General features: G+C 70.4%; 2 protein-coding genes across 10 annotated transcripts in view; one reads left to right on the top strand and one right to left on the bottom strand.

The window, feature by feature from the left end:
- ANKMY1 (ankyrin repeat and MYND domain containing 1) overlaps positions 1-3,969 on the top strand; it is a 43,301-nt gene extending 39,332 nt beyond the window's left edge. For 8 of the 9 annotated variants that reach the window (XM_051839336.2, XM_051839339.2, XM_051839341.2 and 5 more), the window contains one exon: positions 2,560-3,969. In XM_051839336.2, coding sequence (XP_051695296.1) covers positions 2,560-2,708 — 149 coding nt within the window. In that variant the 3' untranslated portion in view covers positions 2,709-3,969. The remainder of the gene's footprint in view (positions 1-2,559) is intronic. The other variant, XR_011387032.1, reaches the window with a different exon arrangement.
- Positions 3,340-23,209, bottom strand: GPC1 (glypican 1). Its single transcript, XM_051839349.2, has 9 exons — positions 22,541-23,209; positions 8,321-8,479; positions 7,309-7,700; positions 6,792-6,957; positions 6,027-6,157; positions 5,827-5,946; positions 5,499-5,632; positions 5,113-5,288; positions 3,340-4,866 (listed from the first exon to the last, which is right to left on the bottom strand). Exons 1-9 carry the CDS (start codon positions 22,704-22,706, stop codon positions 4,634-4,636), a joined length of 1,677 nt encoding a protein of 558 aa, XP_051695309.1. The 5' UTR covers positions 22,707-23,209; the 3' UTR covers positions 3,340-4,633.
- Positions 23,210-26,103: the final 2,894 nt, after the last annotated feature.

The raw sequence follows: 26,103 nt of genomic DNA on the forward strand, positions 1-26,103 counted from the left end.
GCACATGGGAGGCCCTCACATGTCCCCCGCCATGTCTGCGTGGGAGGCCCTCACGTGGTCCCTCTACATGTCCCCTGTCATGTCCACATGGGAAACTTTCATGTGGTCCCTCGTATGTGTCCCCCATTGTGTCCATGTGGGAGGCTCTCACGTGTCCCCCATGGTGTCCATGTGGGAGGCCCTCACGTGGTCCCTCTACATGTCCCCTGTCATATCTGTGGGAGGCTCTCACGTGGCCCTTCTCACGTGTCCCCCATTACGTGTCCCCCATTGTGTCCATGTGGGAGGCCCTCATGTGGTCCCTCTCACGTGTCCCCCGTTGTGTCCATGTGGGAGGCCCTCATGTGGTCCCTCTCACATGTCCCCCGTTGTGTCAGTGTGGGAGGCCCTCACGTGTCCCCCGTCGTGTCCATGTGGGAGGTTCTCACATGGTCCCTCTCACGTGTCCCCTGTCGTGTCCGTGTGGGAGGCCCTCACATGTCCCCTGTCGTGTCCATGTGGGAGGCCTTCACGTGGTCCCTCTCACGTGGCCCCGTCGTGCGTGCAGCTGGGAACCTGCCGTCTCTGGGCCGGCTTGCTCAGCGGTGAGATTGCGGAGCCACCTTCGCTCCTTGTTCCGGCAGCAGCAGTTGGAGGTCCTGGGACGCAGACCCCTTGCTCTGTGACGGGCGGGGTCCTGGCCTGAGTGCAGATCTCCTCTCTGCTGCTCTCTCCAGTCGTCGTCCTCGCGGAGTCTGGGGCCCGGTCTTTGTGGCCAGGGCTCCATTCAGGCTGAGAGCCTGTGTGGGAGGGGTGGGCTCTCTGCTCTCTGGGGGCAGGGCCAGGTCTTGGTTCCAGCCCCACTTCGGTGTGTCCATGTCCTAGACACCCTCTCCCTGCTGGCCCTCCCAGCCCAGCCCCCGTCTGCAGAGAGCAGAGTCCTGTTGTCACCCCTGAGTGCACAGGGACACCCTGGTCTCAGCTCCAGCGGCAGCCCCGCCTGCTGTCAGGTGCACCTGTCACACAAGTCCCTGCCGGAGATGTGGGAGCCGCCACCGCCCACAGAGGCTGTGGGGCTTCCATCCGTGTTGGCGAGGGCCTGTGGGTTTAGCTTACTCGTGAGAAGCTGGGTCTGGAGTCTGCTCACACTGGGACATGGTGAGGGTGGGAGGTGTGTCAGAGGTGTTGCCTGAGCTGCTGTCACCTTTCCAAACCAGACCCTCCCCTGGGCGGCCGCATGTCCTTGGGGGGTGGGAGGCCGGCAGGCCCGACCACATGTCTGCCTGGCGCATCCTGGGGACTCTGTTTCCCCACGCTGGGCTCAGAAGACTGGGCTGGGAGCTGGGAAGGCTGTGCCCGCGGAGGAAGCGTCTGGATTCGCTGGTGCTCACTGGCAGAGCCACGGGTTCGTTTCTCTGTGGGGTGGGGGTGGGGTCTCCCAACTCCTCGCCTCATGGCCCTGGGGTCCCCCACCTCCCCCAGGTGCTGCTCGGCTTTAGCGCTCTGGCCTGCACTGGCCCTGTCCTCTGTGTCCAGCAGATGCCCTGCGCTGCCCTGAGGCTAGGGAGGTGGACTTGGGGGTGGGGCTCCGTCTTGCCTGCTAACCCTGAGGGACAGCAGGGTCCCGGATGCAGTTCTCATGGGGCCTGGCCCTGGGGGAGGGTGCACATGGGGTCCCCATGGAACGCACACGCATGTAGGAGCATGCGCACGCCTGTACCTTTGTGTGCGCTGCTGACACCTGCACTGGCACGCCAGAGCCGTCCACAGGGGCTGGGGGCCACTTCTGGGGGTCAAGGGGCCACCTTCTGTCCACAGTGTGGCTCCGGCGGCGTTTATGGCTTCCTGGATCCCCACAGGAAGCAGAGGGCAAGGAGGCCTCTCTCCGGCCCACGGGAGGGCACGTCCAGGCTGAGCAGGGCGGGCGGGTGACCGTTCTGTCTGTGCCCCGCCTGCCCCCACATCGTCCCCATCTGTCCATACCTGCTACTCAGCCCCCATGTCCCTGTCTGCTCTCACCTGCTCCCTGCCCCCCACATGCCCCCAGTATGTCCCCTACCTGCCTGTCTGCCTCATCTCTCCCCATCTGCTCCCTGCCCCTGCCTGCCCCCGTCTGTCCTGCACCTTCTCCCCTGTCTGCCCCCTCCCGTCTGCCCTGCGCCCTCCCCCCGTCTGCCCTGTTCCCTCTCCCGTCTACCTTGCGAGCTCTGTCCCCCACCTGCTCCCATCTGCCCTGCACCCTCCCCCCCACCTGCCCTGTGCCCTCCCCTTGTCTACCCCCAACTGTCTGTCGCCGCCTGCCCTCTCCCCGTCTACCCTGCAAGCTGGCCGTCTGCCCCACCCTGCCCCCCACCCTCCCCCCACCTGACCTGCACCCTCTCCCCCATCTGACCTACACCCTCTCCCTCTGCCTCCCACCATCTGCCCCCGCCTGCCCTGTCTGCCCTACACCCTCTCCCGTAAGCCCTGCGAGCTGTCTGCCCTCCCACCTGCCCCCGCCTGCCCCGCGAGCTCTGAGCTCTCCGTCTGCCCCGCGCCCTCCCCCCACCTGCCCTGTCTGACTGCGCCCTCTCCCCACAGCCAGGGAGCATCACTATTCCTCCTGGCTCACGCGGAGCTCCCGGAAGCTGCAGAAAGAGCCAAGCAAGGGGGCCCCTCAGGACGCGGGGAGCACCAGGACGCCACGGGGCCACCCGAAGCACGTGCACTCTGGCTACGGCGTGCAGTGACCACGGGGAGCTGCTGCGGCTGCGTCCTGGCCCACCCAGGCTGGGGCTGGCCGGGCTCGCAGGGCAGGAGCTGGGCCACCGGGCGCTCGGCTTCCTGGGACCGTGGAGGGGCAGAGGGCAAGGACGCTGCGGTGACCGGGCAGGGCGGGGAGGGGCCTGGAGGCCCACGTGGAGCTGCGCTGGAGCCCAGGGGGCTGCCGGGACCCCAGCACTCAGGGCCTGGGTGGGGGCTGCGGAGTGCAGCTCCCGAATAAAGCACGTGCAGGGCCCAGGCTGCTGTGTCCGCGTGGGCTCTGCTGCCTCTGACCGGGGAGCCCGCCACCGTGTGAGCCTGCAGGGACGGGCACCCTAGGGACGAGGCAGGGCCCTTGGCTTGGGGACGAGGGTGGCTGGGGAAGACTAAACCCCCGCCCCTCGGGTCACACCAGGCCCAGCCTGGCCAGGGGCAGTGCTGGTCCCTGTGCCCTGGCCTCGGCCACCTACCAGGAGCTTGAGCCTGCCCAAGGCCCCTGTGAGTGGCTGGCTGGGGACAATCTGTGCTGAAGCCCCTCCCATCTCCCAGTGCACCCTGGGCCACGCCCCGCAGTGGTGAGCGAGGGGCAGGAAGGAGGGATGCGGACAGGAGGCCTTGTGCCGTGGGTCTCTAGCCTTTTATTCACACATGGACTCGAGGGTCACACCGAGCGGCAGGGACCGGGCAGGCCGCAGCGCAGCGCAGCGCCCCCTCCAGGGCAGCATGGGTGCTGCCACCCTGGCACCTGGGCGGTTGCTGTTCCAGGGCCCATGCCCAGCTCCTGCCACGACCCCTGCCTGGCTGGCATGCGCAGGGCTGTGCAGGGGGCAGCTGTGGGCCTGGGCCGCCCTGGTGGAGCAGTGAGCAAACATCAGCCCGCGGTGTTGGCAGGAGGCCTCTGGGCCCCAGCAAGAACCAGAAGCGCTAAGCGGCCTTCCCAGATGACCCCTGGCCACGGCGGCTCGGCATCCCCAGACCCTCGCCGTCCCATTTCCTGGCCTGGGGGCAGCGGCCCTGACTGCTGGGCGAGCTAGGGAGACACAGGTCCTGGGACCAGGGATGGCCACCAGGGTCCAGGGTGGTTCTGGGTCCCTCCAAGGCCATTTGGGAGATGGTGGGAGGGGCCTGGGTGAGCAGGATCAGGCTGAGACTGTCCACAGTAGCCCGTGGCCGCCACAGCCCTGCTCCTCCGCACAGCTGGCCGGGCCCAGGGAGGGACCGGGCGTTTGATCTGAGCTGCAGCTCCCCAGCCACCCACATCCCTTGTGGCCAGGGACACCCTGACCTGGGACCTGGCTCCTGTCCAGGGTGGGGGGGTCGGTGCTGCCTCCCTCGGGGCTGGGGACAGCACCCCGCCCTGGAAGAGTAGACAGAGTGGCCGCATCCATGTTCTGGGGGCCCCCTCACCGTGGATCTGAGGGCCCCATTGGACAGGGCCAGCTGGCACGGGAGGGTGGGTGTGGCTCAGAGCCCTCACCGAGGTGGAGGGGGCATGCGTGGCCTGGGAAGACCCGCCAGAGCCGAAGCAGACCCCACCCGCCTGCCCAGGGCTTGGGGGAGGCCGTCGGCTGGGCCCTGCAGCCCGCCCCCACTGGGAGGAGGAAGGTGAGGAAGGCACAGGCCATTCGTGGCCTCCGGTGAGGCGTGGCTTCCGGCCACCTCCGCAGGCCTCGGGTGGGGGGAGCTGGGGGGGCAGCAGGGTGCCCCTGAGGTCCCTGAAATGCATGGCTTTTGAGAGCGCAGGCTCCCCGCTGACCTGAGGGTCTCGCACAAACTGAGTGCCAGGGCAGAGGCGGAGGCCAAGCCGTGGGGTCAGAGCCGCTGTGCCCCACCCCCCGGCCAAGGGGAGTCGAGTATCTGTTCTGTGTTTTGGCAAAGTTGTCCTTGGCCTCCGTCCCTGGGCCGGGGGCAGTTACCGCCACCGGGGCCCGGCCGCCGCCAGGACCGGGCTGAGGAGCAGGAGCAGCAGCGAGGCCTGGGGCTGGGGGCAGCCGGCGGCTGTGGTCTGCTGCCCCTCGCGCTCCGACAGGCCAGGCAGGGCGTGGGTCAGGGGCGTCCGCGAGCCCGAGCTCTTCCTGCCCGCCCTCCGGCCGCACACGTCCTCCGGGCAGCCACCTCCGCTGCCTGAGCCGCTGCCGTCGTCACCTGGGGAGGGGGACGGGAGGCTCAGCAGGTCCGGCCCTGCCCAGGGACCCCAGGGCCACAGCAGCGGGGCCCGTGTCAGTGCCCCACCCCAGCCAGGCCTCAACGGTGCCCCGCGGCCATGAGGAAAGGGGGGCTTGGTGTCCCCGCCCAGGCAGCAGCAGGGCCCCTGAAGCCACGGGGGAGCACAGGGCCGAGGGCCCCGGGGGACCGCCCGCCCCGCCCCGCCCCACCCCTGCCCGCCCTCACTGGCGTCCTGGAAGTCCACGTCGTTGCCGCTGAAGGCGCCGCGCAGCCGGTTGGTCATGATCTTGAGCTGCATGATCTGCTGGCGGATGGTCATGTCCGGCTTGGTGATGTCCACCTCCACCTCGGGGTTGTTGATCTGGTTGGCTAGGCCGTCACCCATCACCTCAGGGAGGTACCTGGGGACGGGGTGGGTGGGGCCTCGGGTCACTGTGCTAGCCCGGGACCCCCAGTGGCCGATGAACCCCACGCAGGCCCCCAGGAGGGAGGCCTCCCACTCCAGCCTCCCGTGTCCATGTGTCCACAGTACGGCACATGGAGGACACGGCCCAGGCCCGGGGCCCAGCCAGGACACGTGGGTGGGATGGTCAGCGGCCAGTGGCACCTACCGGCCCTTGGCCATGCCGTTCCAGCAGCGGTCGTCGCTGCCGGAGCTCACGGCCATCTTCTCACTGCACAGTGTCCCTGGCAGGCTGATCCAGAAGTCCTGGACGTCACGGAGCTGGGCCTTGGCCTCGGAGACCTGCCGGGCAGCGGTGAGGCCACTGGGTGGCCGGGACCAGCCCACCCTGGCCTGTCCTCCCCTCCAACTACCTCCCTGCCAGGCCCCAGCCGCAGGGCAGGGGGGCACTCAGCCCTGGCCAGGCCCCAGCCATGGGGCGGGGGGTGGGGGGCGCTCAGTCCTGGCCAGGCCCCAGCCGCGTGGGGGGCACTCACCAGCTTGGCCAGCGTGCCTGACGGAGGTTTCTCCTGCAGCGTGAGCTTGCCCTGGCGCCGTTTCTCCTCGGGCCCAGTGCTCTGGGGGTTGACCTTGGGGTTTCCACAGCCCTGGATGACCTGGGAAGACACCACAGGGTCCTGGCAGGGTCGCACGGGGCCACAGCAGCCCCCTGCCCCGCGGCCCCGCGCGCGCGCACCTTGGCCGTGAGCGAGTCCCTGTTGTTCTGGAGGGTGCTGACGGCGTCTGCCAGCCACAGGTGCACGCTGCCGAGGACGCTCTCCGCGCCCGAGGGGCCCCAGAACTTGTCAGTGATGAGCACCATGGAGTCTGCCACGGGGCCAACACGCACACGTCACGTGACGCACAGCCAGCACCACGGGGACCCCAGGGGCACGTGTGCAGCTGGCCTGGGTAGTCACACCACACGCTTGCTGGCCCCCCCTACGTCCACACGTGTGTGCAGGTGTGACGGCTCGTGAACTCGCGAGCCACGTGGCTTGCCTGTGCATTCGCCACCTCTCCCGCGTGCGCAAGCATTTGCAAGGCTCACGTGTGTCGACAAGCTTTCTCGTTGGCTCACAACATACCTTCCCACGGACATCATGTGTGCTGGGGACCATGTCTTGGCCTAGGCACACGTGAGCACTTTCATGTTGGACAACACGCACGCCGACCCATCTCACAGCTGCACATGTACATGCCAGCCGCCCGCGCGCTAGGTACACATCAGGTCCATATCAGCTCGCACGTGTGCCAGCCTGCCAGCTCTCAGTGCATGTCCGTGTTATGGTGGGGAAGGACAAAGAACCACGGCCCCCAGGACTCCCCTCGGCACCACTCGGGCAAACGGACGGGAATCTGTGCCCGGACCCACAGCCCGCCCGGAGCCGGCCCTGGTGTGCGCGCCCCTTGCCGGACAGCCCTGGCAGCTGGGGGGTGGGGGTGGGGGTGGGGGGCTCACCCAGGAGGTTCCTCCACTCGGCGTCCAGGTCGGCCTGGTTGGCCAGGCAGCCCTTGAGCACGTTCCGGCAGTAGTCGGGGCAGGGCCGGGCGCCGGGGACGCCCAGGCAGTGCGCACAGTACAGCAGCTTCATGACCGCCCGGGAGCACTCGGGGCCCAGGGGCACCTGGGGAGCACAGGCAGTCTGAGCTGGGCCTCCTGCCAGGGACGGGGCACCCCAACCAGCCTGAGGGGCCTGGGCCCTGGCCAGCCTTGGGGACACTGCCAGGAGCTACAGGCCGGCACTTGTCGGCACCCTGCTGTCTCCCAACCCCAGGGGCCATGCAGTTGGGGGCTGGGCAACTTCCCAGGAACCCTGGCCGGGGTGGGGGCTGGAGGCTGGGCCCCTCCTCATGCCCTAACCCAGGGGGCCTGGCCTCAGGTGCCCCCAGCCCGCTGCTCTGTCTCCTGCCCAGGTCACTGCAAGGTTCGGAGGGGCTGGGTTTGGGGGGGCAGGGCTTAGGGTCCCCGGACGCACCTGCGCCACCCTGCGGACCACATCACCAGCCACGCCCAGGCCCTGCACGAAGGCGCGGGCTGCCACGAAGGCGCGGGTGGCCCGCAGGCGCAGCTCGCGCGGGGCCTCGCCGAACGGCCGCAGCGCCTCGGCCTGCTTGCCCAGGCAGTCCAGGTAGTCGTCCGGCAGCAGCAGCTGGGGGTGCAGCTGCCGGAAGAGGCGCTCGAGCAGGCGCGCCCAGAAGTCGGCCAGCGTCTCCTCCAGGTGCAGGTTGGCGCCGCGGTAGTAGAGGCGCAGCTCGGCGTACAGGTCGCTGAAGGCCTTGGCGTTCTGCGTGTACAGCGGCCCGAAGACCCCAGGGAAGGCGGCGTGCAGCGCCCGCTCCGAGTCGTTCAGCAGCTGCTGGAAGTGGTCTGCAGGCAGGCCGGCGGCGTGAGGCCCTGGGCCTGGACCACGGCCCCGGACATCCCCCGCCCCCCTGCCCGGAGGCCCAGCGCCGCCCCGTGGCTGGGGCAGACCCACGGCGTCCCCAGGACCCTGGGCCACCAGGGCCTCTAAGGCCCGAGTCCTCACACCGACTCCCAGGGCCTGGCTAGGACAAGAGACCCCCTGGCAGCCTTGGCCAAGCCCCCTCAACACCTCCCACCTCTGCCCCAACACATCTCCGGCATCACTGAGGCACGCAGGCTGTGCCGCTGGCTGACCAGGGGCATGATGAGGTCCCCCCCGTGGCACCCTGTGGGTGTCATGCCTCAGGCCAGGACCTGTGTGGGGCCCCAGGAAGGGCTGAGGGGCCAGTGACCCCAAGAAGACAGCTGACTTCCACGCCTGAGGCTGCAGGGGCCACGCAGGACCCCCAGCATCCCCCCGCCTGTGGCTCCACAGGGTCAAGGGCGGCCTCCTGGGTGGGGCAGGGGCTCTAGGTCCCCAGTGCCTGGCTCACCCTCTGCTCACTGCAATCCCCCAAATCCCAGCCCCAAAGTGCTAACCCCACCCTCGGGGGCCCCACGGGGCCTCCATGGCCTGCGCTCACCGTCAAAGCTGCGCAGCTGGGCGGCCAGCATGGCCTGCAGGCCGCGGCCGCTCTCCCGCAGCGCTGTCTCCAGCTCCCCGCGGCTGCGGTTCGCCAGGTTCTCCTCCATCTCACTGGTGCAGCAGGTGTAGCCGTGAGGGCAGATCCGCAGGTGCTCGCCTGTGGGGAGGGGCCGGCATGAGGGAGGCCGAGGCTTGGGAGCCAGAACAGGGTGCCACCCCCTGCCCCAAGGGAGGGGTGTCCCCCAGTGCGGCCACTCCCAGCCCAGCGTGGCCCTGCTGCCCGACACGGCAGGGAGCCTGTCCTGGGGCCCAGCAGAGCCAGGGCTGGGTTCCGTGTGGGGTGGAAGGGGGCCGCAGTCTCAAGGCTCCAAGTGATGGGTTCCAGGCCTAGCAGGTGCCCCTGGTCCAGGGCCCAGAGCTGGGCAGAGGAGAGGAGGGAGTGCAGGCCTCTTCTGCCCCACACCGGCAGCAGGGGGTGAGGCACCCACCTCCCACAGTGGGTGCCCAGCCAGGAGCCATAGGCAGCCCCACGGGACTCTGCGCACAGGCCTTGGAGCAGCCGGCGCCGTGGGGCCTGGGGCTGGGCCCCGCCAACCATGCACCCCGCCCAGGGCGTCGCCCGCTGACCCTCGGGCTCAGAGATGCCACGTTCTGGTGAAAGCTTCGAGACCAGCACGCTGAGGCCCACGGAGCGGAGGTCTGTCGTCCCTGTTCCCCGCCCAGGTCCTGGCCCTCCCAGGCCGGACCCCGCCTCCCAGGGTCCCTGGGCCCGGGCAGTCCCTCCCACGTGCTCAGTGAGCAGGGCCCCAGGCCTGACTCTGTCCCCAGAGCTGGGGGCTGCAGGATGTAAGCCCCACCCGTGGGTGGGGAGGCCTGGAGCCCCTGGCCGGGCCCGCCAAGCTCTGCCCGTCTTGTTGATGGGAGGGGTGGGCCAGCCACATCCACGGAGCCTGGGGCAGGCGGGCCTGGAGCCAATGTGCCCTACGCCCGCACCAGGGAGAGGCCGAGGTCGGGAAGGGAGCTTTCTCAGGTTGGGGTCCGGGCCTAGGGGGCTCAGTTCTGGAATGTTCTGAGGTTTGCCCGCTCCCCAGCCTCCGCCTCATGACCTAAGGTACCCCGGTGAGAGGCCGTTGAGTGTGTCGGTGGAGCCTGTCCCAGAAGCCAGCCCCGTGCATCCTGGAACCAGCCGGGCAGGCGGCTGTGGTGCACCGGGTCGGAACCAGCCTCCTTCCAGGCAGGAGGGCCTTGGGGGGCAGCTGGGGGTGGGGACTGTGCCTGCTCCCAGGCCAGGGCTCAGAGACACCTAGCCTGCCAGAGACTGGGCTCCCCATCCTGCCCTCGTGGGCGCTGCCGGGCAGCCAGGGCTGGGACGGAGGACCCGCCCGCACCCCCTCACTCAGCTCCCTGGCCCTCCCGGGGGAGGGGGGCGCTGTCCAGAGCTGGACCCCCTCCCACACCAGGTCCTCCACAGGGCCAGGCCCACCTGCGGGGAAGGGGCTGAGCAGCTACCCGGCCCCGTCCCTTAGCAGGCCAGGCCAGCACAGCGCTGGGAGTGTGCTGGGGGCAGGTGATGACGGCCCCCAGGCCATGCTGCTGTGCGCGGAGGCGGGCCCAGCCTCCTCAGGCCAGGGGTCCACCTTGAGGGCCACTCCCGCCGTGCACGTCCCTGCTGAGCCCCCAGCCACCTCCAGGTGCAGAGGCCACGGCGCCCCGGCCACCCCCAGCCACCCCGCCCAGCCAGCCCGGCGGCCTGTGCTATTCCAGCGGCCCCAGCACAGCCCCCGTCCCTCCCTCCCTCCTCGGACAAACACGGGAGTGAAGACACGGAGCCAGAGCCTGGGCGCTGGCCCGAGGGCCCCGGGCAGGCTGGGCCGGGCAGCCCCTGAGGCCCGGTGCGGTCAGAGCCCCGGCTACTGAGCTCTGGTCCAGCTTGACTCCGGCCTCTGGGCGGCTCTGCTGGTGCTGGCCTTCAGGGGCGGGGGCGGCCCTGCAAGCCGACCCCTCCTGGGAGCATGGTGGGGGGCACGCCGGTCTGGCCCACAGAGCTGCACTCTGTCCTCCGGCCCTCCCTCCATGCCAAGCACCTCCCTTCTCTGGCTCAACACCCAGGGAAAGGAGAGGCCTCAGGCCAGGAGGGGTACCCGTGTGGGGGTGCGTGCCCCTCCCTCCTCTCACCCCCGTCCCAACGGAGGGAGGCACCGCGCCCGTCCTCCCCCATCTGCACTGGGGCTGCCCCCTCTCTAGGTCACTGGGAGATCACCCCCACCCCCACCCCGGGGGAGCGGCTCCAGGTGCTCACTTCATGGCAGGTTGGGCCACCCCAGGGCCCCCAGGTCCAAACCCCACAACGCGCGGACTCACAGTCTCCGCCCCCCCCCCCCAGCAGAGGCAGCGACCCCTTCCCCCACTCAGCCTCTGCCAGCAGTGGCTCAGTCAGGCAGGTGCCAGCCCTCCTGCCACCTGCTGGCACAGCCGCACAGCAGCCCCCGCCAAAGCGGCAGCAAGACCCCCGCCCTCACAGCGCCCCACCCCCCCACCAGCAGCTGTCCCAAGGAGACTGCAGGGGAATGAGGGCGCCAGGCCCCGCAGAGCCCCGCAGACTGGCCGCCGGGAGCCTTGGCAGGTGCTCCCTACCGACAGTCCCAGCGCCCCCCGCACGCCCAGGGCCGCCCCCACCCTTCCCACCGCCCACAGGGGGCTTTTCCAGCCGACAGGTGAGCCTCCCAGGCTGTCAGCCCCCGTACAGGCTCGGACCCGAGCAGCTGCTCTGTGACCCTTCCCCAGGTCCACTCCGTGCCCACGGCAACCACAGCCCGGCTTCCTTGACTCCCCGCAACCTCCCACCCGGCGCCCCGCAACCCTTTCACCCAAGTGGCAGCGCCCAGGAGCCCCTCCGCCGCCGCACTCCTCCGCCGCCGCCCCCAGCCCGCAGGGTCTGCGCAGGCAGCAGAACAAAGGTTCGACCGCATCCGCCAGGGCCCGGCCCCCAGGTGCGGGTCGCCAGTCGCCCGCCGAGGACCGCAAGCCGGCGGGCAGCGCAGGGGTCTGGAGCGGCGCTGGCGGCGTGCGGGGAGGGGGCGCTGGCGCAGTGGGCGGGGGCTGCGGCAGCCGTGGCGAGGGGAGGGGCGCGGGCGCGCGATTGGCGGCGCAGGGGCTGCCGCAGTGGGCGCGGCCGGCGGGGGAGGGGGCTCGGCAGAAGAGGGAGGGGGGCTGCCGCAGGAGGGGGGCAGGGGAGGGGCGCGGGAGAGGGTGGGCGGGCGGTGATGGATGGGTGGGGGTCCCAAGGGGCAGGGCTGGGGAAGGGAAGGGCTGCGGCGGGGCTGAGCGGGTGTGGATGGCAGCGAGGAGCGAGTGAAAACGGGGCAGGGGCCGGTGGGCCGGGGTCGGCGGCATCTCCAGCTGCGGTGCGCCCTGGGCGGCGTCGCGGGGCCGGCGAGTCCTGCCGGGCTCCCGGGGCTCTGCGGCTCCGGCACCGGGCAGCGCTGCGGCGCCCCAGCGCACAGGGCGCGCGGCGAGGGCGGCTCCCAGCACCGCCGCGCGCCGGCGCCCCCGCACCCGGCCAGCGCCCACCTGCCCTGCGCGGGCTGCTCTGCTCTCCGCCCAGGCCCGCACCCCGAGTTCCCGCTGGGCACCCACAGTCACTCCGACCACCCCTGTCCACCCGTGAGTCCTGCAACATGGCTCACCGTCACCCTCTGTGCCCCGCGGCCAGGTCCTGCACCCCCACCTGCACCTGGGGACACACAGGCCTGCTGGGAAGGACCTTGCCAGGGCAGGACAGCATCCACGACCCCCCAGGAAGGGGAGTTTTACCGGGGGGGGCTGCAGTCCCAGCTGCCTGCAGACACCAGGTGTGGGGTGCTGTGGCAGAGCCAGGCGGCCGGCCAGCGGTCTCCCCACACCCTGGCCTGCTCAGTGGTCATGGCCAATGCTGAAGATGCAAGGAGCCCCAGGCTTGGGGGGCCACGGCCAGGAGGGCAGCTATGCGGGCGGGGGGGGCTCCACTCCCTTTCTCCCACCTCTAACTGCCCAGCACCTGTGCCAGACCTGGCGCTAAGGGAGCAGGTGTGCGTGAGAGGGGCCGACTGCCCACGCTCACGGCTGGCAGTTTCTCCCCAGGCCAGCGCCTTCTCCCGGAGGCGCTGCGTGGCGCGGGGACCCTGAGCCCCTGCTGTGATAGCCAGGAGGCTCAGCCCTGCCACGGTCCATGTCCCGAGCCCTCTCAGCCTTGCAGGGCTCGTTCTTCCCCCGACGGAGCCAACGCCCGGGACCGAACCGGTGCAGACACAGCCGAGTGCCAGCGACACTGGATTTCAGATGCACAATGAGTCGTTTCTTAGCTTAAAACGCTTGTCCAGAACGTGAGTGGGGCGTGCACAGGCCCCCCCCCCACTCTCGGCAGGGAGCGGAGGTCCCCCCACCCACATCCCCGGCGGCACAGCTGCCGTGCAAGGCCGAGGCCAGGCCGCCCGGCCCCAAGAAAGAGAGAAGTCCTAAGCCCAGCCAGGACACAGCCAGACAGCAAGGACCGGGTACCAGGCGACCTGAGCCGGGCACCCCCAGACAGGTGCTGCTCGGCCCCCGGGGGTCCAGCTCTCAGCTTCGGGGAGCAGGATGGGGAGGGTGTGGGGTGGGTGATGGCAGTGGGCGCAGAGCTGTGCCCGTCAGAGTTGGTAAGATGGACACGCGGTGCTGTGCTCGCCGGACCACAAGCAAACGGCCTCCTCGGCACGCCACCCGGGACAAGGACACGGGACACTCACGCCCTGACACGATTCTGCACATGCACTTACACTGAAGTATTAAAATGCTTGAAACAGCATCTACAGAATGAGTCTCCACCTGAAACTCGAACTTGACTGGGTGTTTTGTGTTTTCAAGAAATTACTTATTTGAAAGGCAGAGAGAGAGAGATTTCCCATCCATCGGTTCACTTCCCAAATGCCTGCTGCAGGTGGGGACAGATGGAGCAGGGAACTCCGTGCAGGTCCCCCAGGTCGGGGGCAGGGACCTGCTGCCTCCCAGGGTGCACACCAGCAGGACGCTGGACACAAACCCAGGCGCTCCCGGGGATGCAGGAGTCCCAATCGAGTGTCTACCCGGGGTGCCCGATGTCTATCTGCTAAATCCGACAGCCCCTCATGAGGTGTGGGGTCCCTGCCCGAAGCCAGTGAGCTTCCCGGCCCGCAGCACCTGTCACCTGTGGGTGGCTCCCGGGCTGCCCCGGCTGCGGGAGAGGGAGGTGGTGTCGCTTCCCCAGCCCCCAGCCTCCTTGGAGAACCACGCACGGGCCTCTCCCAAACTCAGCACACTCAGAGGTGGACAGGACCGTACCCAGCTCATGACGGGAAGACCAAGGAAAGGGACCCGCCCACTCCCAGACCTCCCTCCTGGCCCGAGTGCCTCCTGGAGGGAATGAGGGTCCACGGCTGACCAGGGCCCAGGGCACCCTGGACCCCCAGATGGCCCAGCGGCCCCCGTGTGGAGAAGAGACTGCTCTCGCAAAACCAGAGCCTAGGGTCAGGGCTGTGGGGAGGTGGGCACAGCTCAGCCCCTCCCCAGCCCTGCTGAGCCCAGGGATGAGGGCTCGGGCCCAGGATAAGTCAGAGCAGGTGCGTGGGCCCTGCCCTCCCAGGGCAGCCCCCCTGGGCCCCGGCTCAGGTCTCAGGGACGTCCAGACTGAACTGCATCTCCACGGCAGTGGGAACTGGCCCCAAGCACCTGGTGTCCTGGTCCTGCCCCGTCTCCACCCAGACTCAGGCCTGGAGGACAGAGGTGGGGTACAAAGCTCGGGCAGGTGGCCTGGGGGGAGGGCAGTCCCATCCTGGGGAGAGGGCAGAGGGACAGTAACAGGACCTCCAGGATATGGTGGCGTGAGACCCCTGGAGGCAGCAGCTGTACTGACCCCGTCCCCTCCTACTGGTCTCCAGGGTCAGCAGGCTTCCTCCTCTTGCCATTGCCCAGGCTGGCCCTCGCCGGCCAGCACCACGGTGCCCACACTGAGGGCACCCGACAAAGGAGGCCGCCCCAGAGCAGCTCAGGTGTGGCCCTCTGGATTCTGGATCTCGTGCCGGCCCCCACTCTGCCGGCTGACCTGCTCTGCCCCGCCCTCGCCCGCCACCTCTGGCTGTGCAGACACAGGAGCACGGGTCCGCCTCGTCTCCCCCATCCCCGTCTCCTCTCTGGCCCTTCCCACAAGCGGGCCCCAGCACTGGGGACTCCTGGCCTCAGACTGCAAATACTGGCAGGAGAAGGCGGGTGCTGGGCTCCTGACTGGGGAGAAGCCCCAGGAATCCTGGGCCGTGCACCAGGAGGGGGAGATGGCCGTCCAGCCTCACAGTCCAGCGCCAGGACCAGGCAAGGAGGGCTGTGGTGCGCAGTGGGAGGGGCCCTCGTGGTGGGGGTGCGCGCACCCCTCAGCCTGGCAGGTGCAGCCCGGGGGTGTGTGTGTCCGAGGCTGCACAGTGCGTGCGTGCCTCGTTGGTGGCTTTGCTTCAGCACCGAGGACAGGGGCCCGCACACAGTAGGGGCTCGGCGGAAGCTGGGCCTGGGCTGTGCTCTGTCACCGTGCCCCGCCCCAGTGGGCAGGTGGCCAGCCCCTTCCTCAGCCCTGGCGCTGCCCCGCCCCCTCCTGCAGTCGCCACGGGCGGTATTTGGCACAGGGTGTTCTGACCCCTGACCCCCGGGGCATCCACGGAAGCCCAAGGCCCTGCTTGGGATGACACTCGAATTGGGATGAAGCCACATTCTGATACAAAACACCCCCTGGGGGACACGGGGCGCCCCTCCCTCTCCCAGGAACACTGCTCTGCTGGCCCAGCAGTGGGCGCAGCTCAGTGAGACTCACAGCACAAAGGTCAAGGGACCAGGAGGCATCCCTGGGCAGGGAAAAGAGGCTGCGGTGTGCTTAGAGGTCACAGCAGGGGGTGTACCTGCTGTCAGCCACGCCCACCAGCTCCCCAATCCTATCCCCAAGCCTCAGCTGTGCACTCAGCCAAGGGCCCCAGCTTGGAATGACACGCCTTCGCCCTCCTGCCCGCCCTTCCAGAGCGGCCGGCACCTCCCACCCCTGCCCCAGCTCCCCCTGCTTCTCAAAAGGCCCCCAGACCACACCCCCGCCACTGTGACGGCAAAAGCCCCACGCAGCCGCTCCTGGCTGGGAACTAAACCTCCCCCCGGGGTGTGGCCTCCCTGAGTGAGTCTGAACCACACCAGGACACGCACTGGAGAGGGGGCGCCCACCCTGGACGTCAGGGCGCAGAAGCAGGGACATGGAGACTGTGGGCCCCGTCCCCATCACGTGGCTGTCGGCCCGGCGTCCTGAGGTCCATGAGCACCTGCGCCGACCCTGGCTGTAGGTGGCATCCGCTTCCTCCCCAGGGCCTGGCAAGCGGTCACAGGCAGGGGGAGGGGGGCCCGTGCTCCCCGTGGCCCCCACAGCCACGCGTGGCCATCACACACAGCTACTCCAGAGGGAGCTGGGCGGGGGGTCAGGGCCCCGGGATGGGGGCCCGCGATGGCCGCCCTCGTGTCTGGGGCCCCTGCACAAAGGTGAGCGTCCCTGCTGAGGGTGAACCAAGCACACGTCCCTGCCGGGGAGCAGGGCGGCGCCCGTCCAGGCGGAGCGGGAGGCACTGCGCCCACACCCACCCGCGCTGGGGCACCGGCTGGGTGCAGACCAGGCCCAGGGGAGGCCCTGCATTTCTCCCTGGACCCTGAACTTGTGGGGACAGGGACAGGAAGATGAAGGCCTCGGGCTCACCGCCCGACCAGCCCCTCCGTGTCCTCCCCAGGCAGCAGGACAGCAGGACTCAGGGAGTGACCTCAGGAGGCCCACTGGGTGCGGCTGGCCACGGCCGGGACAAGCCTGACCCTCTGTCTTCAGCCAGCCGGCCGGCAGGATCCTCCCCTCTCGGTGACCCTCCCTCAGCCTCCCACTCTTGGCCTCGGGGGACGCTCCTTGCCCCTGGGGGCTGTTATGCCCGCGTCCTGGCGCTCCATCCTGGCCTGACCTTGCAGGCGGACACACTGAGGGCACCCGTGTCCCCTGGCAGGGAGAGGCAGCGTGGGTGGCTGCGCCCCTCCCGACTCCCCACGGGGCCCACCCAGGCACCTGGGCTGGAACCAGAGCGACTTGGCACAGGTGGGAGTCTGGTGGGGCCTCCAGCTGGGCCCTCCCCGGGACTCCCCGCCCTTCTGCTCACAGAGGTGTGGCCATCGGGAGCCCCAGCAGCAGCTGGATGTGTGGGGGTGGGGGTGGGAGGGGCGGGCTGCCCGAGGGCCTCCCTGACCGCCAGCTCCAGCCCAGGCCCCCACCGTTGGTTTGCAGAGCCTGTGCTGTCCACCAACAGCCCCGCCCGCTGACCCCAGGGCCAGCCTGGGAGGCGTCCTTTGCGGCGTGGCCAGGCTGGCCTTGTGGAGCTCTGGCCCCCGGTGCTGCCTCTGGCTTTCTGTCTCCCCAGGCCCAGCGGAGTCTGCCAAGGGCTGCCCTCTGTGCTGGCCGCCCTGGCCTGCGGGGCAGCAGCAGGCAAAGGAGCAGGCTGCCGGGGTCCCCAGGGGCGGTCCTGTCACCCAGCCGAGGCACCAAAACCCAGGAGCCCTTGCACAAATGAGCAGCCCACCCAGCTGGGCTGAATCTTAGACGGCGGCTTCGAGGCTCCTGTCTGCCTCTGGACCCTGCCCCACCTCCCGGCCCCAGTGCTGCCTGGGGGTCTCGCATTCCGTGGGGACCCCAGCCAGCCTCTGAGCCATGACTCCACCCCCTACCGGGGCCCTAGGGTCCTGTCTCACTGCCCCCTCACAGCCACAGGATGTGTCGGTGTGAGCGGCCACAGCTCCAGCCACTGCCCAGAACACGCGCAGAGTCGTCAGGGGGCGGCTGCGGCAACAGGAGGCGGGGCTGACCCCATCCCACGCCTGGCCCAGCCCCAGGGCGGGACAGAGCCACCAGGAGGCTTGGCCTTGTCCTTGGGGGCCCCAGTCAGGGCAGAGCCAGAGCCCAGGGCTCTGCCCCGAGACACAAGTCCCACAGGAGGGGCAGGAGGGCTGGGAGCGACCTCCACTCACAGCCGGGCTCCTCGCCCCGTGGTTGTGAGTGTGGGGTCTTCACAGCTGGCAAAGGCAAATCACGCTGGGGCTGCTGCTCCATCACCCCTGGCACCCCACGAAAGGGGAGACGGACTGGCCCCACGGTCACCCCTGGCACCCCACGAAAGGGGAGATGGACTGGCCCCACGGTCACCCCTGGCACCCCACGAAAGGGGAGATGGACTGGCCCCACGATCACCCCTGGCACCCCACGAAAGGGGAGATGGCCTGGCCCCACGGTCACCCCTGGCACCCCACGAAAGGGGAGATGGACTGGCCCCACGATCACCCCTGGCACCCCACGAAAGGGGAGATGGACTGGCCCCACGATCACCCCTGGCACCCCACGAAAGGGGAGATGGCCTGGCCCCACGGTCACCCCTGGCACCCCACGAAAGGGGAGATGGCCTGGCCCCACGGTCACCCCTGGCACCCCACGAAAGGGGAGATGGACTGGCCCCGCGGTCACCCCTGGCACCCCACGAAAGGGGAGATGGCCTGGCCCCACGGTCACCCCTGGCACCCCACGAAAGGGGAGATGGACTGGCCCCGCGGTCACCCCTGGCACCCCACGAAAGGGGAGATGGACTGGCCCCACGGTCACCCCTGGCACCCCACGAAAGGGGAGATGGACTGGCCCCACGGTCACCCCTGGCACCCCACGAAAGGGGAGATGGCCTGGCCCCACGGTCACCCCTGGCACCCCACGAAAGGGGAGATGGCCTGGCCCCACGGTCACCCCTGGCACCCCACGAAAGGGGAGATGGCCTGGCCCCACGGTCACCCCTGGCACCCCACGAAAGGGGAGATGGACTGGCCCCGCGGTCACCCCTGGCACCCCACGAAAGGGGAGATGGCCTGGCCCCACGGTCACCCCTGGCACCCCACGAAAGGGGAGATGGACTGGCCCCGCGGTCACCCCTGGCACCCCACGAAAGGGGAGATGGCCTGGCCCCACGGTCACCCCTGGCACCCCACGAAAGGGGAGATGGACTGGCCCCACGGTCACCCCTGGCACCCCACGAAAGGGGAGATGGCCTGGCCCCACGGTCACCCCTGGCACCCCACGAAAGGGGATATGGACTGGCCCCACGGTCACCCCTGGCACCCCACGAAAGGGGAGATGGCCTGGCCCCACGGTCACCCCTGGCACCCCACGAAAGGGGAGATGGACTGGCCCCACGGTCACCCCTGGCACCCCACGAAAGGGGAGATGGACTGGCCCCACGGTCACCCCTGGCACCCCACGAAAGGGGAGATGGCCTGGCCCCACGGTCACCCCTGGCACCCCACGAAAGGGGAGATGGCCTGGCCCCGCGCAGCGCCCTGGGAGGATGATGAGCCTGGGGATGCCAAAGGCTGCCGACAAACCACACCCCTGCGGGGCGCCGCGCCCGCCTGCCTGTCCCCAGAAACGCAGAACCCCGAGCCTCTGCACCCGGGCCCTGCGGGCACACGGCAGCACCGGGATCTGCCACCGTGAGCAGAGCAGGGAGCAGGCACCAGGGCAGGGTGTGCCCATGGTGGTCTGGCCAAGGTGCACACAGCAGGAAGTGGGAGGAGTCACAGCCAAGGTGCAGGCAGGCAAGGGCGGGGTATAGGACCCCAGGCTCCTACAGCTACCCAGAATTCCCCGCTGTCCCTGAATCCGAGCAGCAGGTGTGCGGCCGCCACACCCAATGCTGACCAGGAACAGCTGGGGAGTGGGCGGATGCCTGGCCGCCTTGACCTGGGAGCCAGAGGAGGACCAGGCCACTCCCGGAGACCGCCTCCCCACCCCCGCGCCACGCCGGCCCCACCCTGGCCACTTCTAAGCGGCCCAGGGCACCTGCCCAGACCTGCTCCTAGCCAGACTAGGGCAGGGCAGGCAGGCGGTCAGCAGGCGTGGCCACCAGGAGCCCACGCTCAGGCCCTCGGCCGTGGCCTGGCGCCGCTCTCAGGGCAGAGACTCGCCCCACATGGCTGCCCTGACAGCTGCACACCACGGGGGCTGGCTCCCGGCTCCAGCCAAGGAGACCCCAGGCAAGGCTAGGGCTGAGCAGAGAGGGCCTGGGTCTCCAGAGACCACCGAGCCAGGCCAGGCAGGGAGCTCTGGCTCCAGGCCAGGGTCCACTCTCTCCGCTCCCCGTGCCTGGGGCCAGCCCCTCTCCTGGCCTTCGGCTGACACCTGTGCCCACGCAGTGGTTCTGTGGCCTACGTGTGTGGACCCTCTCCCTCCTCTGGCCAGCACTCAGCGTGTGCCCTGTGGCCCTGCCACAGCAGCGAGAGGCCTGGCCACGTGGGAGGCTGAGCCGGGCAGCACTGTCAGCATGGACAGAGGCTGGGGCGGGATTCCAGAGGAAGCAGGCTCGGAGGGCTCTGCTCCGTCCGGAGTGCCGGCCAGACCCTCAAGCTCCTAAGCCCCCATCTCAGCTCCTGGACGTCGGAGCCCGCGGAGGGTGTGTGTGGATCTGTGCAGAGGGCCGTGGGCTGAGGCCGTCCACACAGCGCCCGAGATTGCTGGGAGACACAGGGACATGGGATGCCTCTCCCTCTCCCCAGCTTCTGGAGGAGCCGGCAGGCGGCTCGGAGCTCCGGCGCGGACCCGGGCTGTTGCGTCACGCAGGTGGCCTGCTGGAGCCCGGCTCCCCTGGGGCTGCCCAGTCCTCAGGCTGGGGATGATGAAACCCACAGGGCAGCAGCACAGCCCGAGGCCGAGGGCCGCCCTGGGGGCCCGGGCTGAGCCACATGGCATCAAGGACCTCCGGGGCAGGGAGGCGTGGTGGCCCAGGCGGCTTCCCTCTGCCCACGAGCGAGGGGCCTGGGTGTAGCCAGGACCTGCCCCCAGGACGTCAGAGCCGGCGTGCAGAAGCAGGGGGTCCTGCTGAGGGCCCCCCAGGCTGAGCCCTGCGTGCAGGCTCCAGGGTGTGCCGGGGTCCACCCCAGCTGGCAGGCAGCTCCTGTCCCCAGCCTCATCCTCCTTCCCCCCAGGGCTCACCCTCTGACCCAGGCGTAGAGACCCCGAGAACAGGGCCGAGTCATGACAAGCTCCTCACCCTCAGTGCCTCACTCCAACCCCGGCTGCCCTACGGAGCCCCCACTGGGGGCCAGGCTCTGTGGCTGCAAGAGAGAACCTGGCAGCAGTGGCCCACGCAGCGGACACGCAGACGGGCACGCAGAGAGCAACTGGTGTGCTAAGGCTGGGCGGCAGGACCTCGACCCTCGTCCCCCTGCCGTCCCCGGGAGCGCCCCTCCCAGGCCTGCTGCCTCACCTGCCCCCCGGGACGACCATCGTCAGCACCACCTGGCTGGGCTGTCCAGAAAGTAGGGACCAGGAGCCCGCCCTGCCCCCACGCCGCCCCGCCAGCGGCTGCTGTGTCCCCACTCCTGGCTCCTCAGCCCACGCTGCAGAGGCCAGCTCAGCCCAGGCCTCCTGCCCGCTCCCTTCCGGGGGGGGGTCTCTGCTGCCTCCCCAGGCCTGGCCAGCTGAGCCCAGTGCCAAAGCCCAACAGGCGGCCACCCCCAGGCCCTCAGTGGAACCGCAGCCTGCAGCAGGGGCCCAGGGCAGCCCCAGGCCACGGAGGGAGGTTCGTGGACAAAGCGCCACCAGAGGGCGCCCGGCTCACGGAGGCCAGGCCTGGTGGCGCCAGGCAGAGGGGACGCTGGGCTTGGCTGCCCCGAGGACTGCGGTGGCCCTGGAGGCCACCCAGCCTCTCTCGACCCCAGTGGTGCCCACACAAGCTCTGGCCCTGTGGGGTCGCGGGGGCAGTGCAGAGAGGGGTCTGGAGGGAGCAGTGCCCTTGCAGGGCACAGGCAAGCAGGGAGGTTGCCCCCGCCTCACAGGCCTGGGGGAGGGCGGCACCCCCACCCCTCCACGTAGAAACCAACACCACTCGCTGGTCCCTGTCCCACTGTGCTCCCTGTCCAAGGGGACAAGCCCCAGGCCCACCGGCCCAGCCCTCCCCCTCCTCACCCCTACGGCTGCCCAAACTCTGCTTCTGTCTGCCTCAGTGGGATAGCGGCCAGCAGCGGCGAGCAAGCTCAGGGCAGCCGGCGGATGCCACAGCTGAGCCCCAGAGCGGGGGCAGCTCCTCAGCCACCCCCGGATTCGGCAGCAATGCCAGGGACGCCCAGGTCAAGTTCATGCTCGTGTAGGGGAGGAGGCAGGGCGTGAGCCCGACACTGCCAGGGCCGGGTGCTGCCGGGCACCCAGGTGTGCAGCCTCCCAGACGGGCTGGTCCAGGGCTGACGACCAGGCCTGCATCTGCAGAGGGAGGCAGGGGAAGGCCTGTCCTGGGGCGGGTGCCGGGGGCATGGCAGGCCACAGAGCACCCCCCACCCGGCAGTGGGCACCTGCCATCCCCATGTCACCATCTGGGCGCGCCCGCCCACCCGGAACCAGGGGTGCCGAGCTCCGGCTCACAGTGGCCAGCGAGGCTTTACACTCGTTTGAGGGGGACGCGGGGGTCTGGGCGGGCCTCGGAAAGCTGCGCCCACCGCCCCACCCCACAGGCACTCCGTCCCTGGAGCTCTTCGGGCGGCAGGGAGGGGCTGCGCCTGCAGGCAGCTGCAGGGCTGAGGCGGCCGCGGCGAGCGAACGAGCGCGCCGCTCCGACAAAGGCAGGGCAGGCCCTGGGCGGGATCCAAGGCGCCGACCACCTGCAGCTGGCCTCGCAGTCCCAGGCGGCCGCAGTGCCCGGCGGGGCCCGGCGCTCGCAAGGGCGGGGGCGCGGGCGGGCACAAGTTGGAGAGCAGAATTCCTGCGCAGCGCCACGTTCCGCCCGCCGGCTCGGGTCGCGCAGTCCGGACCCCGTTTCCCCGTCCGCCACCGGGTTCGGGGGGGGGGGTCCACCCGCAAGACCCACTCAGGCTCCCGTCGCCAGAGACTCTGCGGGCAGCCCCGGGCAGGTCAGCCCGCCCCGCGGCGAGGGCGGCCGGCTGGCTGCCCCCGGGAGGAGCGCGCCGAGAGGGGGACCGCCTGGCCCGCAGCCCGGCGAGAGCAGCTTCGCCGAGAAGGGCCGGCGTGCGCCCGGGGACCGCGGGCGCGGAGCGGGGCAGCGAGGGCCGTGGGGGTGCGGGCCAGCCGGGCCGGTGTTCCGCGCGAGTGGCCGCGCGGGGAGCCGCGGGGCGCTGGGGTGCGGGCCTCACTCACCCGAGATCTCCGCCTGGGGCACGTCGCTCAGGCTGAAGCCCTTGGCCCCGTAGATCTGGCGGACTTCGCTGCAGCTCCGGCTTTTGCTGGCGGGGTCCCCGCGGGCGCAGGAGACGAGCGCGGCGGCCGCGCACAGCAGCCACCAGCGTCGGGCCCGGAGCGCCATGGCGCGGCGGCGGCGCCCCCAGCCGCCCGCCCGCGCCCCGTTCGGATCCCGGCCGGGCCCCGCGCAGCCCCCGTCCGAGAAGGGCAGAGCCAAGGTCCCGACGCGCGGCGCGCGGTCCGCAGGCGGAGACAACAAAGCCGGCGGCGACGGAGGCGCGGGGCGCGCGGGGCGCTCGGTCCGGCCGCTCGGTCGGGCCGCCCAGAGCGCGGCGGGCGAGCGCGCAGCCCCGGCTCGGCGCCTCCCCCGCCGCCGGCCCGGCCCCTCGGCGGCCGCGGGAGAGGGGAGGGGCGGGGCACGATCCGGGGCGCACCGGGGCTCCTCGGCTCTCGGGACACCCGAGGCTCACCCCGCCCGCGCCAACCGGCCGGCTGCTCGGGCGCGGCGGGAGGAGCCGGGGGCAGTGCGAACCGCGCGTCCGGGGTCCCCAGGGCGGCCCCCCTCGCCGGCGCCCAGGGCGGCGGCACCACCTGTGGGGGCGGGGCGGGGGCCGGGGAGGGGGCGCCGAGGCAGGGCTTCCCCCGCCGGACGTGACATCACGCCCGGCGCGCTCCAATCAGGAGCTTCCCCGCCCCCAGCCGAAATCTGCACGCACCGTCCCGCCGCGCTGCCCCCCGCGCTGGCCGCGCGCCCTGCCTTCCGTCTGCCCCGCGCGCGGAGCCGGCGCTCTAGTGTGCGTGCGGGAGCCGGGGCTCTGCGCGGGGCGCGGGCCCGGCTGCGGAGGCCTCGCGTGGCCCGGTTTCTGGCTGGGGATTCTCCGCAGGTTTCCCGGCTCCCTCCACGTGACTCTGGAAGCTGGAGAAACAAAGCCATGCGGCGGCGCGGGGCGGGCGTGGCCCCGGCTGCGGGTGGTGGCGAGGAGCTGCGGGAAGGGGCGGGGAGGAGGAGGAGGAGGCGGCGTGCGGGGGCCGGCGGGGTCTGTGGAAGGGGGCCCTTCCCGGGATCCGCCGGGCCTCCTGCTCTCGCTTCTGCGCCAGGCGGGCCCCGAGGTCTGGTCGGCCGCAATGGGGGGGAACCGCGGTAACCCCGCGCGGCAGCCGGGGTGTCTGGGGCCCCCAGAGTGGCGATAGGACCCGCAGGCGGCCGCCGCCTTTGCCCAGAGCCCTTCCTGAGAGCCCGGCTTTGGGAGCCGGTGCGAGGGGCCAGACGTGCCCTCCCCGCTGTCGCCCTGCGTGGCCTTCCGTGACTCACCGGCCCGGTGCCGCTGCCCTCGGGGCCTGCTCCTTCTTGCCTGGGCCTGGCCTGGCTCTGCCTCAGCAGCGGGGTCAGGAGCACCTGGCCGGCGGCCCCAGCGCTTTGTGTGGTCTCCCTGGGCCACAGGCAGGGCTGTGTGCACCCGGAGTGCCAGGGGCTTCAGCCAGGAGGAGGCTCCACGGAGACCCTTTTGTGGCTTGAGCGCTTGGACCCTCCAGACCTCTCGGCGGGATCGGCGGGCAGCCTGTGTCTGGTGGCTCCAAGCCGGACTGTGCACCATGGCTCCGCACCCCAGAGTGACCGCTCAGGTCAGAGCAGGCAGCCAGGACGCCTCCCAGGCCTGTGTCCTGGGGCTGGGCCCTGGTGGCTCCCACCCTCTGCTTTCAGGCAGGGCTGTGTCTTGGATCCCGAAGTCCCACCTGTGTTTGAGGGAGTGCAGGGGAGGCCATGGCTCCAGCGCAGACTGGGGTATGGGGGGGAGGGGGCTGGGGTGCCCCTCCCCCCACTAGGGTTAGGATTACGGTTACGGACTCCTGATCGAAGGCACGGCATCGGAGCTGGTCCTGCCCTGGAATGAGAGCGGACTCAGACCTGAGTTCAAATCCCAGCCCTGCCACTTGGCGTCTGTGAGCCTGCGCCTGGGCGGTTTCCTGATCTGTCCCTCATTGGGAGGGGTCCCGCAAGGGGCAGGTGTCGTGGTGGCCTAGGGCTCTAGGTGAGTGGAGGCCCTGTGGAGGGCAGGGGCATGGGTGCAGGCAGGGCGGAGCTTGCTTGGGGGCGGGAGCAGAGGAGCTGCTGCACGCCACCCCCCCCCCCCCCCCCGGCCAGGGAGCCCTGCACCCTGGCCCCCGGTGCTGGCTGCCAGGCCCTGGTTTACCCCGGTGCCCAGGGCAGGACCTGGAACAAATGACCAAGGCAGAGTGCACCCAGGGCTGGGGTGGTGAGCCCCGCCAGGTGTGGTTTTCCCTGCTGGTTCCTGGCTGTTTGGGAGGATGGGTGTGGTTGGCAGGGCCCCGCCGCTCCTCCGGGACAATACAGGCTACCTGCCCCAGCTGGCCAGAGCCGGGAGCCAGGGAGAAAGGGCTGTTGGGCCTGGGCTCGGGCTCCTGTGACCCAGAGTCCCAGGGCCCCAGGGAGAGGTGGGTGTGGGGGCCACGCATTTCTGGGGCCCTGCGCCCTGCGGCTGCCTGTCCTGGCTGCTGGAGATGTGGGTTTGCTTCTCTGTCTTACAGAGACCGGGCAGGCAGAGCCACCACCGTCCCAGCTCCCCTCCATGCCTGAGTGCTACAGCCATGATGGCCTGGCCCTGGCGGACAAGGGCGCGGTCTGGTTGGCCGTGAGATGCCCGGGCAGCGAGGGTGTGGGCTGGTGTGGGCCTGGGACACCCAGGAGGTGTCGAGGTGGCCTAGGGCTTTAGGGGAGTGGAGGCCCCGTGGTCAGCGGGGGAGGTGAGGCTGATGGCAGCGGCAGCGGCAGGTGGGCGGTCAAGGTTAGGGCTGGGGCTCTTCCTGCCAGTGGCTGCCAAGTCACAGCTGGGAGGAAGCCGGGCAGAGCCGCAGGAGGGGCTGCCTTCGGCCCCCAGGATTCCACCCTCGATCCACTCCGGCTCTCTGTGGTGACACTTGGAGCCGTCCGTTGTCCTCCCCAAGGACCTGGGTCCAGCACCAGCCTCAGGCTGTCCTGCTCAGCCGGGACACTCAGAGGGGCTCTGCACGCTGCCCCTGGCCGCAGGCCCCAACGCTCAGCTCAGTCTGAAGCCTGGAGTGCCTTGCTCGCCAAACTGGGGCTTGACCCTCGGGAGTAGGGGGACGTGCGTGAGGGTCTCCCTGCTGTGGGGGCTGTAGGGCTGCAGACCTGTGCCCCACCCCTGCACCCCAGGCAGTGGCCTCAGGGCACAGCCAGAGCCTGGGCAGGCTCCAGCAGCCCAGGGGAGGGAAGGCTGCACCAGGGCCCCCTGTGAGCTGGTGCCCGGCTCTGCTCTGAGCACCCTGGCTATGGAAGGTGACCCCCAAAGACTGGGCTCTGCCTCCCCTGGGCCTGGCACCCAGGTGTGGCCTGACCGAGCCCCCTTCCCATGACCCCAGGTGCCCCCACCACGGCCTCGTGGGTTCCCTGCTGGGTTGCACTCCCCTCCCCCTTGGCACCTTGTCTGCTGGATCCCGGGGCCGTGCCTGCCTCTGGTCTTTTCCATCTGCAGTGCACACGG

This window comes from Oryctolagus cuniculus, chromosome 3 (genome assembly GCF_964237555.1).
Source record: "Oryctolagus cuniculus chromosome 3, mOryCun1.1, whole genome shotgun sequence".
NCBI lineage: Eukaryota > Metazoa > Chordata > Mammalia > Lagomorpha > Leporidae > Oryctolagus > Oryctolagus cuniculus.